General features: G+C 38.9%; 1 protein-coding gene and 1 pseudogene across 3 annotated transcripts in view; both read right to left on the bottom strand.

The window, feature by feature from the left end:
• The window catches only part of RALGAPA2 (Ral GTPase activating protein catalytic subunit alpha 2), a 294,845-nt gene that overhangs the window by 121,705 nt on the left and 145,646 nt on the right, over positions 1-27,494 (bottom strand). For all 3 annotated transcript variants that reach the window (XM_070419823.1, XM_070419824.1, XM_070419825.1), the window contains 4 exons: positions 10,840-10,968; positions 5,299-5,427; positions 4,425-4,483; positions 631-739 (listed from right to left, as the gene is read on the bottom strand). In XM_070419823.1, coding sequence (XP_070275924.1) covers positions 631-739; positions 4,425-4,483; positions 5,299-5,427; positions 10,840-10,968 — 426 coding nt within the window. The remainder of the gene's footprint in view (positions 1-630; positions 740-4,424; positions 4,484-5,298; positions 5,428-10,839; positions 10,969-27,494) is intronic.
• Positions 8,946-9,529, bottom strand: LOC139013658 (transforming protein RhoA pseudogene; annotated as a pseudogene).

Raw genomic sequence — 27,494 nt, 5'->3', positions numbered from 1 at the left:
AAAGATGTCCCAAGAGTGCCCAAAGCCCAGCAGGACCGTGAGCACTCAAGGTCATAACCAGGACTGTTATGTCTCTCCTAGTCCCACCTATGAGGCCAGAGCACAAAATCCCACTTTATTGTCACTCCTTCCAGGTGTCCTGCTTGCCACAGGAACTGCCCAGCCACCAAGGGAACCCAATTTGCCACTGAACTTGGTCTAGAAATGCTCAGACTGGAGGACCGGTTGCAGTGGCCAGTGGGGAAGCAGCCATTGGTGGCCTCTCCTGAGGACCTCACAGAACGTTCACCATGGCTCTCAGAAAAATATATATTTTTAAATTAAAAACACCCTTTTGGTGCCCTACTGGCATGGCTCAGTGGTTGGTTGCTGACCTATGAACCAGGAGGTCACGGTTTGATTCCCAGTGGGGCGCGTGCAGGAGGCAGCCGATTGATGTCTCTCTCTCATCATTGGTGTCTCGATCTCTCTTTCCCTCTCCCTTCCTTTCTGAATCAATAAAAATATATTTTTAAAAAATACCCTCTTGGGAATGGAGGGGAAAATAAAGATGGGGCTAATTCAAATGAAAACTGTTTGAAAACCTAGAATATGGCTTAATGTCAAATGTATATCATGAGTTGGTAATACCTTCAAAGTGACACCTATCACATTGATGGCCTCTTTCAGCTGAGGATGGCTCGTACACTGTGCAAGTTCTTCACATATCCAGACCCCGAGGGAGCAAATGGCAATGCATCTTTTGAGAAAGAAAAAGGAAGGAGATTTTCATGAAATTCAATGTTTTAATTTAATTCCTGGACCAAATTTTCTTGGTATTTTCAAATGACAAAATATTTTTAAGAAGTAGCAAAATTTACATTAACAAAATGTCTTCTTGAGAAAAAAAGGTAAGGTACCTTCCACAGACCAGTTTTCAGGACAATAAGAAATATTGAGAATGGTTAGTAGTTCAATATTTAATAAAATAAATGGTATATTTTCTTTTAATGTCACAGCCCATATATCAACCTATCTTTGTTGAAACTAATTTTAAGTACATTTTACTGCTTTGAGACATTTTTGAGGAAGATTTAAAAATGAGGATGTTAGAATATTGTTGGAAATTGAGTTTGTAATTGTTTTCCTTAAAATAAGATATACAACACCTATCACAAATAGAAGACAGATCCTATGTTTTAGTGTAAAGAATATTTGAATACAACTTTCAAAACAAGTTTCACTGTTATTTCTCTTAAGCAATGTATTAAGACAGAATAGTTTTTGAGTCGCAGTCCTTTACAAATTACTTTCTCAATTATAAATCAATTTTAAATGATAATTCTCATTGGAACTGATATGTTCCACTATCTTTTACAATAACCAAAAAAAGTCATATGCCTGTTATTTTTTTTCTTAATGCCGACACACACAATTAAAATATTTGCTTCCAAAACTGCTTATTTTCAGAACAAAAAGTGATTCAAACCACAACTCAGTCAGACATTGGCTGTAATATGTATCTGTTCTTTGTAATAAGAGGTCACATCCAGTGCCAATCACAATGGACATACTGCTCAGCTCTCTACACTGAAAGTTCATTTGTATTCAATATAAATCCACAATTAAAATCAATATATTTTGAGGTCTTAAAACCACCAGTTTCATTGGATTCTCATCTCTTTAAATTAGGATAGACTAAGTGCATCAGAACAAACATATTAAAAACCCTTTGAAGATTGTGTCACCTTCTACCAAAATTCACTCAGCAAAGCAGTGCAACTCAGTTTACAAGGTGTGCCCGGCCATTTCTGTGTCTCCAACACCAGCATTATCAGGAGTTCCACACTGTTTTAACTCTGGGTAGTCCTTCCTGTACAGAACTGTCTAAATCTATCTCTTCTCTTGCCTAATACCTTTGCTTATTCTCATCTAGAAACTGTACTTTGCATTCTTGGTTTGCATATAGCACTCTATATTCCTAGGTACTCTACACTTTTTTATTTTCCCCCAGATTAACCCAGACTCTGTTTAATCCACTAAAATCTATACAACTTGGAATTATATTAAAAAATTCATTTTTTACCATCTTAAGGGACTCTCTTTGTGTGCATGTGTGTATATGTTTAGGAGTGTGTGTATACAAATGTTTTTTTTACAACTCATTAACCTATTTGTCAAAGGTAATTTGTTAAGGGCAAAGATCTCTCATTTCTAGGACCTGCATTACTCTGTAACTATTAGCTTTGCACTATAGAGAACATTTGTGACCCATAAAATGGTTTTATAATCTAAACTACTCTCGCTTGCTTTGAGTTTTAAAGCCACAGTAGCTTATAAGAGCTCTTCCATGCTATTTTCTCTCTTTGAAATTTATCATTTAACATTCCCATTTAGCATCTTCCAATTCTAATACTCTCAATTATCCCTCATGCCTAGGCTTTCCTGCCAATTAAGATTCTCTGTATCCCAAGTATGTCCTTTGTGATCCTTAATGAGTTTTATTTATCAAGACTTTTTTTTTAGCTAATGGCAATACTGCCTTTACCCTTCTGCTGTATTCCACTATACTCTCTTGTTTGCTACCACCTCATACCAGTCCAATTTATACAACAAAACTTCTAATTTTGTCTTAATTTTTCTAAATCATCACTCACAAGTATACTATATTCTTTCTTAAGTCTCCTCCATTTATTTGAAATCTCAATCATATTTCAGCCTGCATGTTTATCTACACTTACATTCCCTTAATTTAATTACCTGATTCCTTTTATACACAACTAAGAAAGACTGACCATATCATAACATTTCTATCCCATGTATGACTCTAAAGAAATTTGACTCTCTACACTCAAGAAAAGAGGTTTGAAAAGAAGGCACTGTCAACACTTGCTGAAGGGTTCAATATGGTGGGTGAGGGAAAAGGAAAAATAAAGAATTTTCTCCAAACTTCTGGATTAAAAAACGTAGTTAGATGACGGTACCATTTACTAAGATGCAGTCTGGGAGACAGTCAGAAGACTCAGTGGTTCATTACAGTGTATTAAGTTTGGATATGTTAAGACATCTAAGCTGAGATATCCAAGCAGTTTAATATATAAGCCTGAATATATCATGGGTTCCCAGTAGGGTCCAGGTAAATAAATTCAGTATCATTAGCAGGTAGGTGGAATTTAAATTCTGATTAGAATGAATAAGAACATCTAGAAGGTCATGGAGAGAGAAGAATCAAGTCACTCTAACATTCAGAGGTTTAGGGAGAAGAGGGAGAAAGGGAAAGAGCAGGTGTAGTGGTGGAGAAGCAAAACCAGAAGACTGCGTTTTAAGGAACTGGCAATGCTGAAGGTAAAGATAGACTAACTTCAGAATTAGTAAGGTAAGTATGCATATTAACATTTCTAAGGTAACCTCTAAAAGAACTGAAAGAGTATCTATGACTTCCAAAAAAACAGGTGTAATAAATAGAATGTGGGAAAATAATCTGAAAAAAAAGAAAGAGAAAAAAGAAAAAGAAAAAAAGGAAGGAAAGAAGAATGAATAGGAGGGAAGGAGGAAGAAAGAAAAAAAGGAGAGGGGGAAAATGAAGGCAAGAGAAGGGAGAAAATGAAATACTGGGAAGGGACAATAGCAAAGTAAAAAAAAAAAGATGAAAGATCTATAGTTTTTACAAAAAGAGAATTTAAAAGAGAAGAATACAAAAAGGTTAAATTTAAAAGGATAGAAATTATTATTAAAAATAGCTGGATCAATATCAGACAAGTGGTCTTTAAGATAAAAAAATTACCCTTAGAGATCAAGAGGGTCACTACATAAATATAAAAGATTTAATTCACTATAGATCTAACTCAAGTTCTTTACACCTAATAACATAGCTTCAAATTTATATATAACAAAAATGAACAGATACACAAGGGAGATTTTAATGTATTTTTCTCAGTAAATGATCAAGTGATTAAAAAATTAAAAAGATTATGGAATATTTAAAGGACATGATTTAAAAATTAATAAAGGAGACACATCTAGAATACTATACCCAACAACTGGAAAACAGTGTATACATGCACTGTTTTTTAAGCATGTATGAGACATCTGCAAAAACTGACTACACAGGGTCATAAGGCAAATTTCAATAATTTCTTAAGACTATTATCAGGGCAGACAGCATTTCTGACCCACAATGCAATTAACTCAAGAGTAGCAAAAAATAAACAGAAATAACCATGTTTGGAAATTAAGAAATATGTTTCTAAATAAATCATAACTCAATGAAGGAATCATAGTGGAAACTGAAAAAAATTAAGTGAAGCATTTTCCTGATATAATATTTGTTATACTTTTTAGTGTATGTAAGGGTAATGTGAAAGAATGTGTTTAGTAACATTGTGTTTACACACAAATGTGTATCATAAAAATGCAAAATTGTTTACATTTTATTCAACATTTACCTTGCACATTCACTTGGTTCCTCTGTGGCATTCTTCAGTAAAATATTTATGAGGTAATGCTAAAAAAACCAACAACACAATTAAGTAAAATAAATACTCTGCTTAGTAGTTGTTACCCCGCATGTTCTGACTGTTCCAGGCAGTTAGGAGCTCCTAAAGGATCCGGGAACTGGGGGAGGAACTATGGGACTCAGGGGGAGCCCCTGGGCAACTAAGCTGGTCTAGAGAACAGAATTCCTGGACATACAACAAAAATGTAGCAAAGCCAGCGAGACTTCCAGATAGGAAATCCCTGGTTTTCTTTTACTTTAATTGGATTACATATAGCACACTCAATTAATTATTGTAATTATATACTACAGGTAGATAGATTGATCGATTCTGAGATTTAAAATGCAGTTTTGTTTGCCCCCAAATCAGCGGAGGTGAGAACAAATGTTTACTTTTATTCTCTAAGAAATAATTTGGAATTTCAAATTATTAGTAGGAATTAATCAGGGCGGCAATGAAATTGAATATGTAGCTTATTTCAATTATTGTTTAAATAAATTCATTTGATGTGCTAACGCAGCATAATTAAACCAATAAAATTATTATAAAGGATGATTCGTTACATAGTTATCACCCAGAGGCATGATAAACAGATCTAATAAAAAATACCCGAGGAACCTCTCAGTTTTAACTATAGTATTCTCGGAATCGCATACCTTTAACCTCCCTAAAACAGCCCTCTAAAAAACACAACTATTGAAACATTTACTTGACATAGCAAAACTTTCAGATAAGCAGGTCACTGTGTAATAATGGAAGAGATAGCCATTGAGCTAGAATGGCAAAGTTCTAAACTTGAGATTTAGTCAAGTGCATTATGTACCTTGACATCTTCGGTTCCTGCGATGACTTCACCAACTTCCGGCACGGACTGCAGCAGGGGGATCTCCTGGTAGACGTTGGGAAAGCAGACGAGAGAACCGAGAATGGTGAGAGCTTCTGAACGAGGGGCCTGCATACAGGAAAGGGAAACACATTTTTCTTCTTATAAGTTAGAAACTTTAGATAAGAGACAACATGTCTTACTTCTTTTATGACCATGAAAGGGAATCTTTGTAATTATTTTATCTTAGATAAAAAACATCAAACTATGCCTGGTTATTCTCCCGCAGGCGAATACTTACTTAAGCAGGAGAGGTTTGCCTAAATGAAAAGCTAACTTCCACGGAATGAAAAATATCACTATACTTGGATATAAACAAGCATTGTGAACAGTGGTCTGCTGATTGACTCTCTCATGACTGCTTTCCGTTTTTGTGGGTTTTTTTTTAATCTTATGTTCTTGACAAAGCAGGGTAAATTATATCAACTTAATATTAGTTTTGCTATAAAGACAGTTAAGGAAAATTCAAAAGGAAAAGGGATTGGGTATCAGAAGGTAAAGAAAGAGAGAAGACACCATCTACTTAATTTCCCGTTTCACCAAGAAATGCTTAGCAAAATATAGTGTCTGACATACAGTGAGGTACGAGACCACTTGTTTGTCATTACTGGAATTAGGTATACAGTGGAACCTCAGTTCTCGAACTTAACACATTGTGGACCAGTAGTTTTAGTGCTAACTTTACCCAGTGGCCAGATAAATTTCTATTGAACGAGTACAAAAAAGGTTGTACATAAATGTTAAAGGCATGCTTTAAAATTAAATACCCATTGCATTTTGAAGTTAATTACATGTTCTTATAAGCTAATATCTTAAAGTATGAAACTTTGTAAAACACGGTGTAATATGAAGCAAGAATTCTCGTGATCCATCCTCAACGTGTTAATTCAGTTCCAGAAGGCTGTTCAAGAATCAATCTGCTTGAAGACTGAATCATTTTTTCCCATTAGAAATAATGTACTAGCAAATTAAATTACTTTGTACCAGACCCCCAAATGATTCTGTTTTAACCTTTCTTAGGTGTAAAATTATAATATTTGGCTTTAGATGTCTAATGCATTGTTTAATCTATAAGCAAACAGTACATGTCTAATGTATTATTTAATCTGTAAGAAATACTTCTTTTCTTAACTTTATCAAACCACCCCCTACTAGCCTTAAATGAATCACTTCCAGCACTCATTCTAGGGGTGTCTTTCAGGAAGCTGGCATGCAGCATCTTAGCTTTTTCACTTATCACACCTCCAAAATGCTGATACAGGCTAACTGCTTTTCCTTTATTCAAATCAACAACAGTTTTGGGTTTTCTTTACCTTTTCATGGCCTGTGATCAGTTTCTTTTACATCCTTAGCAATAGCACTTTTAATGGCCTGTTTATGTTTAAAGATTGTGCTAACTGTCTATTTCACTAGCAACAGAAATAAGCAAACAAAAATAAACAAACAAAAACCTCATAAATATAATCACAGAACAATTTCCTGAGACATTAACAAGGCAATACTTAGGTCTGACAAAATAGACTTCTAAAGAAAGGCCATAAAAAGAGACAAAGAAGGTCACCACATAATTCTAAAGGGTTTGCTACAACAAGAAAATATAACCCTTGTAAATATATATAGACACCCAACATAGAAGTACCTATATATATTTTTTAAAGTCTTGGAAGACTTTAAGGAAGAGATCGATAGCAATACAGTCATAGTAAGGGACTTTAACAACCCAATGACATCACTGGATAGTTATTCCAGACAAAAATCAACAAGGAAACAGCAAACTTAAACGACACAATAGATCAGATGGATTTAATTGATATCTACAGAACATTTCATCCAAAAGTGGCATTCTTCTTAAGTGCACATGGAACATTCTTAAATGCTAGAAAAAAAAATTCTTAACAAATTTAAGACCGAAATCATATCAAGCATTTTCTCAGATCACAATGGCATCAAACTAGAAATCAACTACAATAAAAACACTCAAAAACATTCAAGCACATTGAGGGTAAATAGTATGTAAGAATGAATGGATTACCAATGAGATCAAGAAAGGTATTATAAATTTCCTGGAAACAAATGAAAATGAACATACAACAACCCAAAATCTATAAGCAATAGCAGAAGCAGTCCTAGGAGGGAAGTTCACAGCATTACAGGCTTACCTCAAACTACAAGAAAAAGCTCAAATAAACAGTTTAATTCTATAACTAAAAGAATTAGAAAAAGAAAAACAAGAAAAGTGCAGAATAAGTAGAAAGAAGAAAATAATAAAGATCAGAGTGGAAATAAATGATATAAAGACTAAAAAAAACAAACAAAAAAAATACAAAAGATCAATGAAACCAAGAGCTGTTTTTTTTTGAAAAGATAAGCAAGATTGACAAACTTTTAATCAGACTCATCAAAAAAAAAAAAAAAAAAAGAGAGAGAGGACCCAAATACATAAAATCAGAAATGAAATAAGCAAATTACAAGTGACATAACAGAAATACAAAGGATTGTAAGGACATAGTATGAACAACCATATGCCAACAAACTGGATGACCTGGGTGAAATGGACAAATTCCTAGACACACATAATCTTCCAAAACTAAATTGGGAAGAATGAGAAAACCTGAATAGGCAGAAGCTGTCATGAAACTGAAGCAGTAATAAAAAATATCCCAGCAAACAAAAGTCCTGGACTGGATGGCTGAGCACAATTTGCAAACACTGGATGCCCACTCCAGAGCTATGCCAATGAAGTCTGTTCAGGAGGAAGTTTGGAAGTGGTGACTCACCAGGGTATCTTGCAGCTGACAGATGACAGGCAAGACATGTTAGTTATGAGGTAGTTACAGCCTAACTCTCTTTCTAGAAAGAAGCAAGAAGTTAAGAAATTCCTTGAATTGCACCTGGTGTGTCAGGTGAGAGTGCCGAGGAGGGCTGTGAGAGGAGTGTCAGAGGACTCGGTGGTCAGGTGGGTTGGACATTATTAATAATCATGGTTGGCTTCTAAATACTGGTAGCAAGATGATTTCTGATTTGTAATCTTAGGTAAATTATCCTATATAATAAAAGCCTAATATGCTAAGTGCCCGGTCATCCTTTCAACCAATCAAAGCATAATATGCTAATGTATGCTAAGGCCGCTCAACTGCTTGCTATGATGTGCACTGACTACCAGGGGACAGTTGTCCAGTTGCTATGACGTGCACTGACCACCAGGGGGGGGACGCTCCGACTGGTAGGTTAGCTTACTGCTGGGGTCCAGCCAATCATGACTGAGCGAGACAGGCCGGACATGCCCTGGAGCCCTCCTACTGTCCCGCCCCAGCTGCCCAACCTCTCGTGTCACTCCCCGGCCACAACTGTGTACCAGTGGGGTCCCTCGGCTTGGCCTGTGCCCTCTTGCAATCTGGGACCCCTCGGGGGATGTCGGAGAGCCAGTTTCAGCCCGATCCCGCAGGCCAGGTGAGGGACCCCACTGGTGCACAAATTTGTGCACCGGGCCTCTAGTAGATAAAAGAAAAAGGCCAGTAATCATACACAAAGGCTAATAAATAGCACTTCCAGTTGAACCACATGAGAGTTGTGCTTGCAGCAGGGTTTCACAAGACAAGGCACCCAGATTTTTTCTTCTCATGTCTGGCTTGCAGAGCAGCTTCCATGGCCATTTCCAAAACTTCCCTCACTCATCTTCGGTCTTTGCTGAACATTCCATGTAATTAAAAGCACCAATGCTGTGTGCCATATCTCTGCCTTCTTCCGGGTTTACAGGCTCCTGCTTCATTTGGCTAGCTCCTGCCCTGAGTGCTCATCATTCCAAAGATCCTTCTTGTTCCCAAACAGGATGATGGGCAGGTTGGGACAGAAATGCTTGACTTTTGGAGTTCATTTTTGTGAGATGTTCTCTAAACTATCAGGATTATCAATGGAGAAGCACATCAGTATAACATCGGTGTCCAGGAAGGAGAGGGGCCTCAAGCAATCATAATCTTCCTGCCCAGCTGTGTCCCACAAAGCCAACTTTACTTGCTTTCCATCTACTTCAACATCGGCCACATAGTTCTCAAACACCGTAGGTACATACACACCTCTGGGAACTAACAGGGCCTTGCGAAAATGATGAGAAGCAAGTCTAGCCACAGGCTCCATCACCAACAATCACAAATTTCTTCCGGATGGCAGGCATTGCTTTCTAATGTGGTGCCAGGCCTGTGTGGCAGAAGTTCTACAAAGTGCCTTGAACATCTCAGATGAAAAGCACTCAGGTAACAGCTCCCACTGCAGCCTGGGAGACTAGGGCAGGTGGCTGAGGAGACAGCAGTGGACTAATGGGAGACCCAACGAGAACAGCAGCGGCAGGGGGAGCTCGAGCAAGCAAGGGTGGACCATGGTAGACCAGTAAAGCTAATTTTGTTTACACCATTTGAAGAGGAAAAAATGAATCTGAAAAAGTAACAGTTATACTGAGCACAAATGTGAGAAGCCCTTTAAATTTAAATATATAAGACTGTTCTCTCAAAAGACACTGAGACACTGCCTTAGTAGGTGAGGTACATGTGGAGATTATAAATAAATTCTTTTTGTAGCTCTGAATACCCATTTAGTCAGTCTACTTTCTTCTAATTTTTTAGTACAGGAATTCTGCACATTAATAAGAAAATATATATTCATTTTCTAGTTAAAATGTTAGTGTCCTAACATTTAAAAGCATTTTATACTAGACTTCTAACAACTCATACAATAATGAGAAAAACTTTATTAATAATGTACACTCGCCCTGGCCAGTGCTGCTCAGCGGTTGACGCGTCAGCCCATGCCCTGAAGGGTTGTGGGTTCGATTCCTGGTCAGGGGCATGTACCTGGGTTGCATCCCCGGTTGGGGCATGTGTGGGAGGCAGCCAATTGATGTGTCTCTCTCACATTGATGTTTCTCTCTCTTTCTTTTTCTCCCTCTCCCTTCCTCCCTTCCACTCTTTCTAACAATCAACGGAAGAAATACCTTTGCGTGAGGATTAACAAAGAAAATAACAATGTACACTCAAAGTTCTATCTTCATTATGGACATCTCTTTACGCTCTAACATTTTAAGAAGACAGTTCTTACTAGACTTCTAATAACCAAGAAAATAATGAAAAACAAACATTACTGATAATAGAAACTTAAAATTCTCTCTTTTAGACATCTAAGCCTGTGCCATTTACTAGCAAATGCTAGTAAGATTCTAAGAGACAAGTCCTGCTTCTGACTGTGTGAATGTGCTGAAAATATTAGTGAGGATGATTTTTCACACTCTGGCCTTTTGATGAAACGCCTTTCCAATAGCAGTGTGTCATCTTATCCTACAATTTCACACATCAGCTGCCAGGGCATCTACCCGAGAGCCCAGTTTCACATTGCACTAATGAGTCAACACCTGTTAAGAGTGGAGAAATCTGAACCTTGTTAGCGACTGTGAAGCCTCCTGGGAGTGTGAATGCTGAGCATTGTCATACTCACCGCCAGCATGTCTGTCCCGAGGACCCTGGCAGCAGCCGTGATGAAGTCCCCCACCAGCACTGAGAAGCCAGGCAAACCCAGGGAGAAAAAGCGGGGCGGACAGTGCCTTATAATGGTATTTAAGATATCCTAAAAGGGAAGGGGAGAAAACACAACGGTCATTTTCAAGAACAAAATTCCAAAGGAGGCAGTTAGTCTGCACATGACCCTGCGTGGTAACCTACGAGGGCGCAGATCATAGAAATGTCTCAGTGAAACGGATACTCGGAGGTGAGTTTGTCCAAGAGCTATTGTACCATTTTACAAGTAAGAGAATGAGACACTAAACTGTAAGACGACTTGCCCCAAATCTGAATTGTGGCGTTGGAACTAGACACTTATGTCTTCCACCTACAGGTGAGCTCCTTGGACAAGCTAAAGGAGCATTGAGGTAAATATACAAATAAGACCTCTGTTTATATATCCTTTTCCATATTCTTCGATTTTCAAAAGTTCAGCATATTGTTATGTTAAAAAATCTTAAAGCAGACAAAGAGATGGAAATTTTTATTCATTCATCGGGTGGTTCCACATTAAACAATTTCATGAGCCATGAGAATGCTGTGATCACACTCCAAGGGCAGGAAGCTGGTGTGTCTCTGAGTGTAAGTGTGATTACAAAGTACAGTGCAACGTGCAGCAGTAGCCTCTTCACAGCATGCAGGCCACCAACCGCCCGGACACCTGGTGCTCCTGTGTCTGCCACAGCCTCTCCCTGGTGGGTGGCTGGCTGGCCCATGGCAGACCAGAACAGGACGCCACTGGACAGCATTAATGCCACCCATGGTCAGGCCACAGCTATGAAACCATCTGTGTGAGTGTGTGTATGCAAAGGGAGCTTAGTAAAAAAAACAAAAACTTTTTTTATGCAGTTCTAGGCAATGCACATTAATCAAACATGCGAGAGTACTATAGTTATGTTACTTGTAGTTATACAACCTATAGTTAGTCTCAAAAAGCAAGAAGCAAAATTTTTAAAAATCTGGTTTCTTTTCTCAGATTTTAGTGTGGCTATTTCAAAAACCCTTCAAAATAATCCAAATTTCATTTGATTAAATTAGAGCAAGGAAGTAGCAACATGCCGTATTCCAAAAAAGTCCTTTGTAATAAAAATAACCTCACTTAACGTCTTATCTAAAAAGTTTTTGTGTTTACATTTAAGACTAATTTTTTTCCTTACACAGTAGACTCATTAAGTTTCTAAAAATTGTGCTGTTTTTATATTCTATCTTTCAAATTACTGTACAATGCTTATTCTATTAGAGCTCATATATGTATGATAAAGAGTTCAGCAAGTACTAAAGTTTTAGAATTTCAGCAAGCTTTTTCCTATGCTAAACATAAATAGGTAGGTAGATAAATAGATGGACAGACAGATAAAAGGAAGGAAGGAAGGAAGGAAAGAAAAACCTGAACCACACTTCTTGCAAGTTAATGTTTAAACCTGCTTTAATCACGTCCTTTGATACACTTTAGCGTCCGTATCAGCCAAGACAAACATTCTAAGGGACTGAGCAGATGGATGCTGCAGTTTAGAAAGTGTGTGGTAAACTCATGCTCCAAGAGTGGAACAAAAGATCCACCTTTTTCATAATTAAGCCTCTGATTAATGCCCTGGGCTCCTCACCACACACCTGTAATTACTCACAGAGGTACGCATTGTGCTGGCCCTTGTCTCGGAATATCAGGCATCAAGCTATCCAGCAGCAGATGGGAGCACATTTCTGTTGACATATGCTGCAATGAAAGGATTCGTGCAAACCTGGCTAGCAAGGTAGCAGAATGCCATGCATCTGAAGATTAATAATGCAAACAACCATGATGTTAACTTTGTTATGTTTATAGTGTTAATTCCATCTGTTGAGATGAAGAACTAAGCCTTGAACACTCTAGATTTTTAAAATCTTTAGCCCACACTTGAATAAACCATTTTCACAACTGGAATTCAGAATTTTAATTATAAAATGTTTTTTTCTGGGATAAGTTTATGGTAATTATGAACTAAATCCTTTAATAAGCTAAAGCTGAAATTTGTAAATGAAATCCATTTTGCTTCAAGAGATTCATATGTGTAAAGCAATGACCTGTAAATGGGGCATTCACAAAAAATCACTACGTTGGCATTGATGCTAAAGACAGCAGAAATGTGTGTAGCCGAGGTAAAGTCGCACGGCCCCCCTACCTCTGGACCGTGGCCAGTCACATCAACGGAACCTGTTTCTATGGGCAAGAAGATTGGAAAGAGAGTGCAAAATAACAGATGGCTAGCCTACCCTGCCCTGCCACCCACATAAGACGGAGCCCCAATGAGAAGCAAGGGCCTGTGCTGCCCTGGCCAGCTAAAGATAGCACTGGAGTAGGTTAATGTGCAGGTTAAAGAGGGGAATATATGGCCAGTCAGCCAAATTATGGCCATCTACCTGATAAATTGTGCTTATCCACACTGAAATAGAACAATCCAAAGATTTTCTCTTCGAGAAGACATTTTAAAATTAGGAATAACTGTATGGTACTCAAAAGAGAGCAGCTGTGTTTTCCCAGTAACGGGTCATCCACAAAATACTCCCCTCATTTCCAGTAGAATCCTCTTTCACCTTCATGGCTATAATGGGGATCTTTGGGAAAATAAAAAAATCTCGACACTCTTAACCTTTCTTCACAGCTTCCCAAATGTCAATTATTCATGTACAACCTCATGCTATTGACATGTCCACATCCAAAGTGAATATTATTTATCTGTTTTTCAAAGTAACATACTTTTTTGAACTTACATAAGATTATTCTGGAAAACTAGTAAGTTGTCTCATAAACAGAAAATAACCCTTAGATCAATACAATAACAGCAAACCAAGACTACTGAATTTTTGCTAACTGTTGCTGTCTGACGGAGGCTCTCCTTGTTAAAAAGTGGTTTGCATCCTAGAAGGATAGGAGAGAAGTTCTGTACCCACTCCAGACGTACTACCAAGGCGAGTCCCAAGGACTGGAAAGGGGCCATTATTCCCACCATGCAATTTGATGCTAGTGCTACCTTCATTGTGACCACCAGTGGGAAATGGCCCGCTAGAACTGGGGCCACTAGAATATGTGATCATGGCAAAGCACGTCTAGAGCTTCATGTTTCTCTTCCATAAAATGGGATGATTTCCCTTTAGAGAGCTGTGTCTAATGGTACACTAGATATGAACACAGTCCTCTGTAAAATGAAAGGGGCCATACAGAAGTAAAGAGTGACAAGTGAAAAAATTTTTTTGTCACAAATGGAAGGACTATGAAAGATTTCACTTTCTAGAAGTCACTTTGTAGAATTATGTGAACTATTGTTTTGCTGATATTCAGAAAGAAGATTTTAAAACATTTCAAAAGGTAGCACATATAAGTTTCTTAAATTACATTATCCCAGAAATTAAAAAAACTCTAGAAATTAATACCTTAAATAACATCCTTAGCAAAGCATTATAACAATTAGCCAGAGTGTATAGGTGAAATAAAAACAGGGAACTGATGTTTTTAGATCTTCTAGGCTCCATTTTTCTAAGGAGTTCAAGAATTTATCCCAAACAAATTAATCTAGTAGCAAAAATTAGTTTCTTTTTCACACTCTACACAGACTAAAAACAATAAGCTAAACAATAAGTTCAATGAAAAATTTACTTTAAAACAGAAATTGTTCACTCTTGAAAATTGACCAGTTTAAAACATAAACAAAACTCTTCAAGGGAAATAAAATTCATTCTTCAAAATGTTGCAATATAGTGAACAGAAGACAAAATTGGTATTTTTCTCTTGTTTTTGGTTGGAAGTCCACACACATGCTACACCGAATGTGAAAACCAGACTGTAAGATGGTAATTGTGAATTTGCAGTTTATCAAAACATTCAGGTTTATGAGAAAGTAACTGGTGAGAACATCTGTCTCTTATCACCGATCTTACAAAAAATCAGGTAATTCAAACAGAGGCGTGTTGTTTCCTCTCCTCCAAAGCACAGTTCTATAAACACAAACCACATTCAGCCCGGTAAATGAATCGCTTTAATTGAATGCTATGTACACAGTAACTGGAAAAACCGTAAGTGATAAGAAAAAAACATATGGTGATGGCAACAGAAATTGGTTTATTCATTTTGCATAGCGTAGTTTCTTTAGTTCTCTTATAATTGACCTTTAGAACGACAAATGTGTAAAATAATTTTGTTTATTATGGTTCCAAACCTTCCAACAATTACACAAAATGAAAATTTAAAAGGAAGGATTCATTCTGGAAGCATTTCCATTGTTTACATAATTGCACAGCTATAATTTAGTGCTCGTGTTGTTATGGGGAGAAAGGGGCCATTACAGGCCATTTCAATTCAAAATATTGCACAGTGGTGTCAAAAATGAGGGAAAAATGTTCACTTTAAAATAGTTTAAAATGGATTAACCCTGTAAACAAAGACATTTCAATATATTCTACAAAATACAAATGTTCAAGAAGTTGCTATCCTTCAAACAGAATTAGAAATATTGCAACTGTACTTTCACACCAATTACATATATATTATTCACTTAATATTTGCTCAGGGCCCAGCAGATGATGGCTGTAACATAATAGCCAGCCATCTGTCTCCCTGCCTCTCCTTGGCGAACTCGCCTGATCCTCGGGAGCAAACAGATCCGGTTATTCCACCTAAAGTCACTCGGACCTTCCAAAGGCCAAGCAGAACAGTTAAGAAATAAAACCTATGTATGCAAAATCACTGAATTCGTCCTTTAACTTTCTACTTTAAGAAAACCAAAATGCTACACAATAAATGACTTCATCGTTATTTTTCAGAGAAGATACCTGTCTTTACTATAGAAAGTTTTATAGGAAGCTCTTGTTTGGTAAAATGGGTAATGTTCAGATCTGCTTATCCTATTCATCTGATTAATTTGAAAAGTATGACTCATACCACATCCAAGTGCAATTACTAATTATCACAAAATCTGAATGCAAAGGGATATTTTTAGCACTAAACCTGCATATAATTTAAACTTCCTTTAACAATTCAATAATAGCCACAATCTTGCAGTTTTCTAAATACTATAGTAAACCCTTGATTTTGTAGACCTCAATTTAATGGACTTCAGATATAATGGACAAAATTTCCGATCTGCATCTTGTAAGTGAAAATTAACACCCTGCTAATTTTAAAATACCTTTAATCAAGGTTTGCTTATAATTAAATTAGCAGGTTACTTTTTGTTATTGACTCACTGTCATTTTTAACAAATTTTAGCAACTAGGCCATATGTTGGAAAAAACACTGTAGTAATTTCACCGACATGAATAAATATTACAAATCTACAACTATAATTACATACTTAAATCCAAGAGTCACTGCTAGTGAACAATGTTTGGGGAGTGATTAATACATGATCACACAGCATGGCTTGAGGTAATTGGTTCTGTTGTTGAGTGGTGTGACTTTCAGCAGCAATTTTAACGCCTGCGCCTGCTGGCTGATGTTCCCACGTGTACTAAGCCACGCCCCAGCCATGTGCATTTCTTTATTCCTGGTGACTGGTGAATGCACGCATTACTAGACCTACTCAGTAGAAGTTTAAAATTATAGTAGTACATATAGAAAACTTTCCTGTGCAATTAAACTTTTCCTACATAATTTTAATTACACAAACATCCTATATAATGAAAGCCCAGCGACCATTACAGCATAACAACCAGAACGAACAATGACCAGACGACCAGCCAGTAGCTATCATGAACACTGACCCAGACTTTGCTGTTGGTGCCATGACGGCCCCGAATCCCGTTCACCTGCACCCTGGGCCCTGACAGCAGGGAGGCGGGAGACCCATTCCTCAGAGAATTGGCGTTGGTCAGCTTGCTGTCTGCGCCATGACAGCCCCGAATCCCGGTCACCTGCACCCCGGACCCTGACCAATCTCATACAATCACAAGATTAGCTATTCAGTTGTCAAATGATCAGAATTTGTATTTTCATACCGATGATTTTGCTGAAGTTATAGATAGGGCTAAAAGGCATAACTCGACTTTGATGGCTTGGTTTTTATTGAATAGAGAAGATCCCAATGCGCATAATTATTATTATTGGGAGATTCCACAACATTCTACGTTTAATAATTCTTCGTGGAGAAAACACCAAAAGGACGGGAATAAAGTATTAGGAAGACTGTTCACTGTGAGCGTTAGAGAACCAGAACAATATTACCTTCGACCAGCCATGGGCAAACTACGGCCCACGGGCCGGATCCGGCCCGTTTGAAATGAATAAAACTAAAAAAAAAAGACCGTATCCTTTTATGTAATGATGTTTACTTTGAATTTATATTAGTTCACACAAACACTCCATCCATGCTTTTGTTCCGGCCCTCCGGTCCAGTTTAAGAACCCATTGTGGCCCTTGAGTCAAAAAGTTTGCCCACCCCTGCCTTAGACTATTGCTTCTTCATGTAAAAGGTGCAGTAAGTTTTGCTGATCTGTGAACTGTAGGAGGTGTCATTTATGATACATTTTGTGAAGCTGCTAAACATAGAGGATTATTAATCGACGACACTATCTGGAAAGATAGGATTGACGATGCAATCATCCTTAATATGCCCAAATAACTATGGCAACTTTTTGCATATATATGCATGTTTGGATGTCCTTCTGATGCAGAAAAATTATGGGATGAGAATAAATCTCATTTTATTGAAGATTTTTGTTGGAAATTACACTGAAGAGAAGGTGCCTGTATGAACTGAAATGCATCCCCTTAACGAAATGCAGTAAGTATTCACATTGCATGGAATGAAATGTTCGCATTTCAAACTTCCAGACTATCCTTTATTAATGAATACAACTACATGTGATGAATCGTATGAGCGACAACAGGCAGAGGTTTTGATAAATTCTCTGAACAATTAACAGTTGGCACCCTTTCACACTATAACTTCCGCCATCGAAGATCAAACTGTACACACCAAATGCTTTTTCTTGGATAGTCCAGGCGGTAGTGGAAAAACATATATTTATAAAGTTTTAATACATTATATTAGAGGTCGTGGTGGTACTGTTTTACGCACAGTGTCTACAGGAATTGCTGCAAATTTACTTCTTGGTGGAAGAACCTTTCATTCTCAATATAAATTATCAATTCCATTAAATGAAACTTCAATTTCTAGACTTGATATAAAGAGTGAAGTTGCTTAAACCATTAAAAAGGCCTAACTTCTCATTATTGATGACTGCATCATGGCATCCAGTCATGCTATAAACACCATAGATAGATTGCTAAGAGAAATTATGAATTTGAATGTTGCATTTGGTGGGAAAGTTCTCCTCAGAAGGGATTTTCGACAATGTCTCAGTGTTGTGCCACATGCTATGCGACTGGCCACAGTACAAATGAGTTTAAAGTACTGTAGCGTTTGGGGATGTTTCAGAAAGTTGTCTCTTAAAACAAATATGAGATCAGAGGATTCTGCTTATAGCGAATGGTTAGTAAAACTTGGAGATGGCAAACTTGATAGCAGTTTTCATTTAGGAATGGATATTATTGAAATTCCTTGTGAAATGATTTGTAACAGATCTGTTATTAAAGCTACCTTTGGAAATAGTATATCTATAGATAATATTAAAAATATAAACATGCAATTCTTTTTTTTTTTTCATCAGGAAGAATCAGATTAGGAGCAATCAGGGTGTTGCAATGTGCAATTCTTTGTCGAAAAAGTGAGCACGTTAATAAATTGAAAAAATTTTGGATATACTCGATGGAGATTTTCACACCTATTTGAGTGATGATTCCATCGATTCAGCTGATGATGCCGAAAAGGAACATTTTCCCATTGAATTTCTTAATAGTATTACTCCTTCGGGAATGCCGTGTCATAAATTAAAATTGAAAGTAGGTGCAATCATCATGCTACTGAGAAATCTTAATAGTAACTGGGGTCTTTGTAATGGTACTAGATTTATTATCAAAAGATTGAGACCTAACATAATCGAAGCTGAAGTATTAACAGGATCTGCGGGAGGAGAGGTTGTTCTGATTCCAAGAATTGATTTGTCCCCGTCTGACAATGCCCTCCCATTTCAATTAATTCGAAGACAGTTTCCTGTGATGCCAGCATTTGCGATGACTATTAATAAATCACAAGGACAAACTCTAGACAGAGTAGAAATATTCCTACCTGAACCCGTTTTTGGACATGGTCAGTTATATGTTGCTTTCTCTCAAGTTTGAAGAGTGTGTGACGTTAAAGTTGTAAATACTTCATCACAAGGGAAATTAGTCAAGCACTCTGAAAGTGTTTTTACTCTTAATGTGATGTTCAGGGAGATATTAGAACAAGTTTAATCAATTTATCAGTCATTGTTTATATCAATGTTGTTTTTATATCATGTTTTTGTTTTTATATCACATTGTTATTGTTCATTAATAAATTTATATATTATTTTCATATACATTTTACTAATTTTCTTTAATCTCTGACACTTCTGTTATAGAGAAAGGGTGAATAGTGACATTAAAATATTTCTTCTAATTCATTCCCTTTCAATGTGCACGAATTCATGCACTGCGCCACTAGTTCATAATAATAGAAGTGTAATATGCAAATTGAACGACTGAACAGCAGAACGACCGTCTAGACCAGTGGTTCTCAACCTTCCTAATGCCGTGACCCTTTAATACAGTTCCTCATGTTGTGGTGACCCCCAATCATAAAATTATTTTCGTTGCTACTTCACAACTGTAATTTTGCTACTGTTATGAATCGTAATGTAAATATCTGATATGCAGAATGTATTTTCATTGTTTGTGACCCACAGGTTGAGAACCGCTGGTCTAGACGACCTTCCAGATGACCACGCTATACACGCACTGGCACCAGGTCAGCCAAGGAGGGTGTGATGCAATTGGTTGGGGAGCCCCACCATCGCCCCATGATCACCCTGCAGAGGGAGGCCCAGGCCACCCTCTGCGAGGCAATCGATGGGGGAGCGGCTCTGTAATCGATCACCCCAAAGAGGGAGGCCCAGGACACCCTCTGCGCGGTGATAGATTGCGGAGCCCAGGCCGGGTGGGCGGGGCCTCCCTCTGCTGAGCGATTGATCGTGGAGCCCCATGATTGATCATCCCACAGAGGGAGGCCCAGGCCACCAACCAGTGACACTGTGGTGGGTGTGCAGGGCCGGCCAGCAATTGCCCCACAGAGGGAGGCCCAGGCCAGCCAATCGATCGCACCCCATGCCTGTCGCCTGCAGAGGGAGGTGACTGGTGGTGAGGGGTGGGGGGCAGCGCTGCACAGATGGCAAGCAGTGCCAGCAGCAGGGGTGGGGCCAGCTGCTGGCAGCCGGGGGAAGGAAAGCCCCAATAGGCCCTGATGGCCAGCCAGGCCTAGGGACCCTATCCGAGGGGTCCCAGATTGTGAGGGTGCAGGCCAGGTTGAGGGACAGCCCCCCCCCCATGCACGAATTTCATGCACCAGGCCTCTAGTGTCTACATAAGTAAAAACAGGTAAACAAACTAATTTGTCAATTTTTTAACATAAGCATTTGGAAACCTACTTTTTATGTGACAGACTTTGGGCTTTAATAGATATTCCCTCACCTGAATTAGTTCATCCTATCGAGGTTTTACTGTCTCAGTTATCATCCTATTGGCAAAGCTCAGAAATGCTGAGTGGCCAGAAGGTTTTAGGTTCCAGAAGAACCGATCTGAAGAGCCCTCAAAGTCCCACAGCCTGGTGCTCTTGCTTCTGCTGGTGAGTCTGCTCCATCACAGGCATCCTGTACATACCACAGGAGGCTACCTGGCCTCTTCATGCTGTACTTTGGTTCAGGCAGCATTTTTCATTGATAAAAATAAAGCCTTTATAATATGGCCTTTTAAAAAAAGCAGATCATGCCCCACGCATTGCACTTATAGAAAAGTCCATGGAAATAAAAATGCAGCAGGACAAAGCTAAAAATTACTCTCAAGATCCAAGCCAAGAAATATGTACTATGTCCTTAACATTATCTTTGTGTAATTTTTTAGAGAAAAAGCAGATATTTTTATAAATGTCACACAAATGTGACTTCTCTTGGTATAACTATGTTATCAAGTCCATGAGAAATATGACAAGATAGAGTAATTAGTTCTGTGGCTATAGAAACAAAATTGCCTCGTGCTTCTCACCACAAAAAATGCTATGGAGAAGACCTTGACAGTAGCATGCAAAGTAGAGAGGGAGTGACATGCATAAACAGACTTCTGATGGCCACAGGAGCTGCTCTGACCATTTGTACAGCATCAGGACTTTCCAGGAGAGATGGGACAACCAGGCAGATGGAAAGGAAAGTCTCTGCGACCCTCAAGCCCTAGAGGAGAGCCTTGAATACTTTTTATGACTGCTCTACACTTAATCCCACATCTGTGAAGAAAGACTCTGCTGTCTGCTAGCCTTTATCGTGATGAACACTTTTCCAGGAAAAACAGAAGACTGATTAATGGATTTTACAATAACTGTATGTATTTTATTTTATCCCGGTTATCTTAACTGCTCTTTTTCTAGTTTGTAAGAGCTTCATTGAGATATAATTTTCATATAATAAAATTCATGTATTATCACTATTTAATTTGAGAATATTTCATTACCTCAAATTGAAATCCTCTACCCATTAGCAGTCATTCTCCATTCCCCCTCCATCAGGCAACCTAATCTACTTTGTCTCTATTGATATTACTACCAAGGACATTTCAGAATATGGGTCATATGTAGTCGGCTGTTTTTGTTGTATTTTTTTTTAATCTCTTATTTTACTTGGCATGTTTTCAAGATGATGCAGCATATGGCAATACTTTATTCCTTTTTATGACCAAACTAGAGACACGGTGCATGAAATTCGTGCATGGGGGGGGGGGGGCCCTCAGCCCAGCCTGCACTCTCTTCAATCTGGGACCCCTCCGGGGATGTCTGACTGCTGGTTTAGGCCCGATCCCAGTTCGACATCCCTCTCACAATCCGGGACTGCTGGCTCCCAACTGCTTGCCTGCCTGCCTGCCTGCCTGATAGCCCCTACTGGCCCCCCTGCCAGCCTGGCTGCCCCTCACTACCCCCTTCTGCCGGCCTGGTTGCCTCCAACTGACCCCCCCCCCCACCAGCCTGGTCACCCCTCACTGCCCCCCTCTGATGGCCTGGTCACCCCTCACTGCCGCCCCTGACGGCCTGATTGCCCCATACAGCCTGCTGTTTAGTCATTTGGTCATCCCTCACTAACCCCCCTGCCGGCCTGGTTGCCCCTCGCTGCCCCCCTGTGTCGGCCTGGTCACCCCTCACTGCCACCCATGCCCCTCTAGTTGCCTTACACAGCCTGCATTCAGTCGTTTGGGCATCCCTCACTAACCCCCCTGCTGGCCTGGTCACCCTATGCAGCCTGCTGTTCAGTCGTTTGGTCATCCGTCACTACCCCTCTGCCAGCCTGCTCACCCCACGCAGCCTGCTGCTCAGTCATTTGGTCATCCCTCACTAACCCCCCAGCCAGCCTTGTCGCCCCACTCAGTCTGTTTGGTTGTCCGTTCGATTGTGATGGCTCCTGCTCTTTATATATATATAGATAATATTCCATTACATAGACCAGTGGTTCTCAACCTTCCTAATGCTGTGACCCTTTAATACAGTTCCTCATGTTGTGGTGACCCCCAATTTCATTGTTACAAACTGAACAAAATTAAAGCATAGTGATTAATCACAAAACAATATGTAATTATATATGTGTTTTCCGATGGTCTTAGGCGACCCCTGTGAAAGGGTCGTTCGACCCCCAAAGGGGTCGCAACCCACAGATTGAGAACCGCTGGCATAGACAGACCACATTTTATGGACCCTTTTATCAAATGGTGGACATTTAGGTTGTGTCCACTGTTTGGTGACTGTGAATAGTGCTACTAAGAAAATCTGTGTACAGGTTTTTGTTTGAATATCTGCTGTCAATTCTTTTGAATATATACCTAGGAGTAAAATTTCTGGTTAATATGGTAAGGAACTGCCAAACTTTCTACAGCAGCTGCACCATTTAATATTCTTACCAGCAATGTCTGAGAGGTTCCAATTTCTCCATTTCCTCATCACTTGTTATTTTTCATCATTTTTAAAAGAAAATATAATAGCCATCCTAGTGAGTGAAAAGTGGTATCTCACTGTGGCTTTGCTTTGCATTTCCCTGGTAAGTTATTATGTAAAATCTTTTCATGTCCTTATTGGCCTATATTATATCTTCTTTGGAGATAATGTCTGAGTCCTCTGAAGTCAAAGTCCTTAGCCCATTTTCAAATTGAGCTGTTTGTGTTTTTGTTGTTGAGTTGTAAGACTTTTTTATATATTCTTGATCCTAGACCCTTGTCAGATATGATTTGCAAAAGTCTTCTACTATTTTGTGGGTTGTCTTTTCACTTGCTAGATAGTGTCCTCTGATGTACAAAAGATTTTAATTTTGATGAAGTATAATTTATCCATTTTTTTCTTTGTTGCTTATGCGTTCGGTGTCATATCTAAGACTCCATTGCAAAACTCAAGATCACAACAATTTACTTATTTTTTTTAATAAGTTATACAGTTTTTGTTGTTAGGTTTTTGATCCATTTTGAGTTAACTTTTGTATATGGTGTGAGGTAGGAATCCAACTTCATTTCTTTGCAGTTGGATACCCACTTATCATGGCACCACTTGCTAAAGAGACTATTCTTTCCTCACTGAGTGTCTTGGTAACCTTGTTGAAAATCAGTTGAACATAGATGCATGGGTTTATTTCTGGACTCCACTGATCTCTATATGTCTAACCTTTCACCAGTAACGTACTGTTTTGATTACTAAAACTGAAGTAAAGTTTCAAGTAGGAAACTTTGAGTCCTCTACTTTATTCTTTTTTAAGATTGTTTTGGTTTTTCAAGGTCTCTTGAAATTGCACATGGATTTTAGGATCAGCTTTTTCATTTCTGCAAGAAAGGCCATGGGATTCTGATAGTGATTGTGTTGATTTTGTAGGTAAATTTAGCAATTATTGCCATCTTAACAATGTAAAGTATCCCAATACAAGAATATGAGCTATATTTCCACTTATTGAGTCCTCTTTAATTTTTTATAGAAACATTTTTTAGTATTCAGCATACATATCTTACACTTCTTTAGCTACATTCCCAAAATTCTTTTCTTTTTGAAGCTACTGTAAATGGGACTTTTTCTAATTTTAAAGTTGTTCACTGTAGTGTACAGAAATTTGGTTGATTTTTGTATATAGATCTTTTATCCTGCAATCTTGCTGAATTCATTTATTCATTCTATTTGTGTATGTATGTGTATTCCTAAGGGTTTTCTATATTCAAAATCATGCCATATTTGAATATTGATAGTTTTTCTTTTTTATTTCCAGTGTGAATGCCTTTTATGTAGTTTTCTTACCTAATTGCCCTGGCTGGAATATCCAGTCCCCATTTGTTGAACAGAAGCAGTGAGAATGGACATCCTTGTGTTTTCCTGATCGCGGGGAGAAGATGGGAGTGTAAAAGGGAAATGCCTGCTGTTTCTTTGGTGAAAAGAAAGACTGAGCCTAAGATGTGGCATGGAGATCTAGATGAGTTACAAAGAGCAGTTGCAACAGGTATGGCTTGTAGTGTCTGCTGGGGCAACAGAATTATAACTACTTTTTTTGTGTGTAATTTAAGTTGTATTTGGACAAAGAGCTCCCAAGAATAACTGAAATTTGAGGGAAAAAAAATCCCAAAGGGAGCCATCCCTGCCAATCTGATGTAGGACAGAACCACTGACAGTGGCAGCACTGAAACACCGGAGACATCCCTGGTCTGCACATCCCCTGACCGAGAGCCTGCTGCACACCAGCCCCACCCAGGAGGACGGAAAGGGGGAAAGGCAAGCAATCAGACCGTCCACAAGCATTCATCGACCTTTCAAAGGCTGACACAAGGCTCATTGCTTTAAATTCCAGGAATCCCTCTTCAACATTCTGGTTTTTATCTTACATAATACAATTCATTTGGGGGATTTAAAAAGTATTCTTTTTTCTTTAAACAAAGTTGCTTCCAGACAGATGTGGAAGGCCTGAGGCAATAGGAAGAGAAAGGATTTGGAGATAAAACTCCTAAAAGATACCCACTAATTTGCAGATACGGTGTCCCCTGAGCAAGCAATTTCACATCTGTAAAATGGGAACAGAAATGCATCTGACCTCATAATGCTCCTACATGGCAAAGGAGAATGATCTGAAACATTCTGTAAATTCTAGAGCCTCATACATCATTGCTTTTATTATACATCAAACATCATTACATTTATTATATTATGGCAGCATTTTTAATCACGATCTTACTAAAATTCTGTAAAGATCAACTGAAAAGTAAAATTTAAAATAAATTTGATTTAAAATCTTCTCCTTAAAAAAGAGTGTGAAATGGAAATCAAGTCATCCTGAAAATTTCATACCAAAAAAACAACATTTAACAATAAGATGACAAAGTTCTCAAGTGCTGACTGGGTTGAAGGTACCATGTCAGCTGCTGGGAGGGGTCTGAGGCAGAATAAAGCATGGCCGCTGCCTTCCAGCAATGACCTCTCAGGGGTGAGGACCGCTGTACAGAGTGAGGCCAGGGGATGAGCATAGGGCTCCATGGGGACCCAGGGAGAGGAGCAAATAGGTGACACAGGCACAGGTTCTTGATAAAGGGATCATATGAACACATTCGACGTAAGACTCCAGCACAGAAAAAAATGGTGTTTTGTTTTAATGTCTTATTACTAAAAGGTTCTATTTTGCTAAAATTTCTCTAGCCCACAAATACCTACCAAAGAATATTTTTGGTGAAGAACAAAAGAAAAATGGTTGTTTATTGTTTCTATAGAAAACAATGTTCTCTCCAAAATGTGTTCCAGTAAATAGCACTAATACTAGTAACTGAGTAATCTGCAGTTAGCACACTATCACGTACTGTTATTTATTGAAAAGAACCAACAGACAAAAAAGATCATTTCCCACAAGGAGAGCACTTCCTTACAGAAACAAAACTTGCAATTTAAAATGCTTGGCCTGCCGTTATTTCCTTGTATCCAAACTTGTCCTTTAAGGATTACAAACCACAGTCATGACTTCCAATCTCTTATATTTAAAATCACTCCTTTCCAAATGGGAGGTAAAGCACCACGCTCCCCCAGTGCTACTTAATACTTGAAATGCTACCAGAAGCCATCTCTCTGTCTCTCAGCTCTTCTCTGCCTAAAGAAAAATGTGAGTTTTATTAAAACCTTCAAAGAATGGCAAAAGATGGTCTTATAAGTCAACAAGTGATATTTCAAACAACAAATCCCTTCTGCAGTGACCACACCGGCGCCTACTGAAGGCCTAACTGTCCTCACCTTTCCAAGGCTCCACAGAGAGCCACAAGGACCCTATTTCATGAATCAAAGAAGCTTAAGCCGGAAAAGGCTATGTGGTCACTGACTCAAGGCCAGAGCTCCAAAGGTAACCCTCTTGCCCAGGCTACCTGTGGGACAGCCAGGCCAAATAGCCTTGGACAGATATTTTAGAGTTTGAGAGGCTCACATCCATCACCCTCAATGCCTGAGTAGGACACGGGTTAGACAGTGTCTCTGGTGGGAAGCTGGAGTCTTACATAGTCCCCGCTCCAGAAGTAAGACAGCCTGGTCGGTGTCTAATCCCCCCCACCCCCCACACACACACCGACGTGGCTCCAAACATTAGAAGAAAGCAATGACCTGTGCCCATGTGCCAACTCTTCATCATGCAACCTATTCTCTAGCCATTCTTCCTTCTCTCAGCTACTCAAGCAGCGTGCATGGGGGCAGTAGAACCACCCTGAGCCCCTCCCTGCCTCCACTCAGCTTGCAGCGCCTTGGGCTCTGTGGGTGCAGATTATACTACTTACTGAGACTGAGCTTCCAGACAAAACCAATCTCAGATGTTCTCATACTGACACTGAACTAATCAGATCACTCCATGTTTTACTTCTTAAATTGACTTTTTAAATATACATGCAGAATTATTAAAGTTTGAACAGTACAAAACTGCACTCCTCCTTTTTTTGAAAAATAGTTCAATATTGGCAATTGCCTTATAGTTCAACCTGAACATTTGCCTCTCTTACTTTAATCTCCCTGGTTATATTTGTGCATGCTTTAATTTCCTTGGTTAAATTGAAAGAGCTAGTCTTTTATACTTCTTTTATTACTGAGATGGCCATTTAATGGCTGTTGCCTGCCTCTTCTCCTTGTGTCCTCTTTTAGAACAGGGTCTCTCAACCTGAGCAGTATTGACACTCAGGATCCTACGTTCTTTGCTTAGACCTACGTATCACAGGAATTTGAACAACATCCCTGGCCTCTACCCACTAGTTGCCAAATACCTCACTCCCCAACTTGTGACAACCAAAATGTCTCGGGACATTGGTTCCTGGAGTGGGGGAGGTGGCAAAAGCCCTATGTCCTGCGAATCGCTGTTCTGAGATAATGAAGACTGGCCAGCTCACCGCCACAGAAAGTTAATGCCTGCACTGAGGTTGGTAGCTGGAGCCAGTCTCAACCAGAACGGTTGAGCTCAGCTACTTTGGTCACCCAT

This window comes from Myotis yumanensis, unplaced genomic scaffold (assembly GCF_028538775.1).
Source record: "Myotis yumanensis isolate MYYU_CA2020_CCGP unplaced genomic scaffold, mMyoYum1.0.hap1 SCAF_7, whole genome shotgun sequence".
In the NCBI taxonomy this organism is placed as follows: domain Eukaryota; kingdom Metazoa; phylum Chordata; class Mammalia; order Chiroptera; family Vespertilionidae; genus Myotis; species Myotis yumanensis.
Note: the sequence above shows the minus strand (reverse complement) of the source record. Positions and strands in the feature narration are given on the sequence as shown.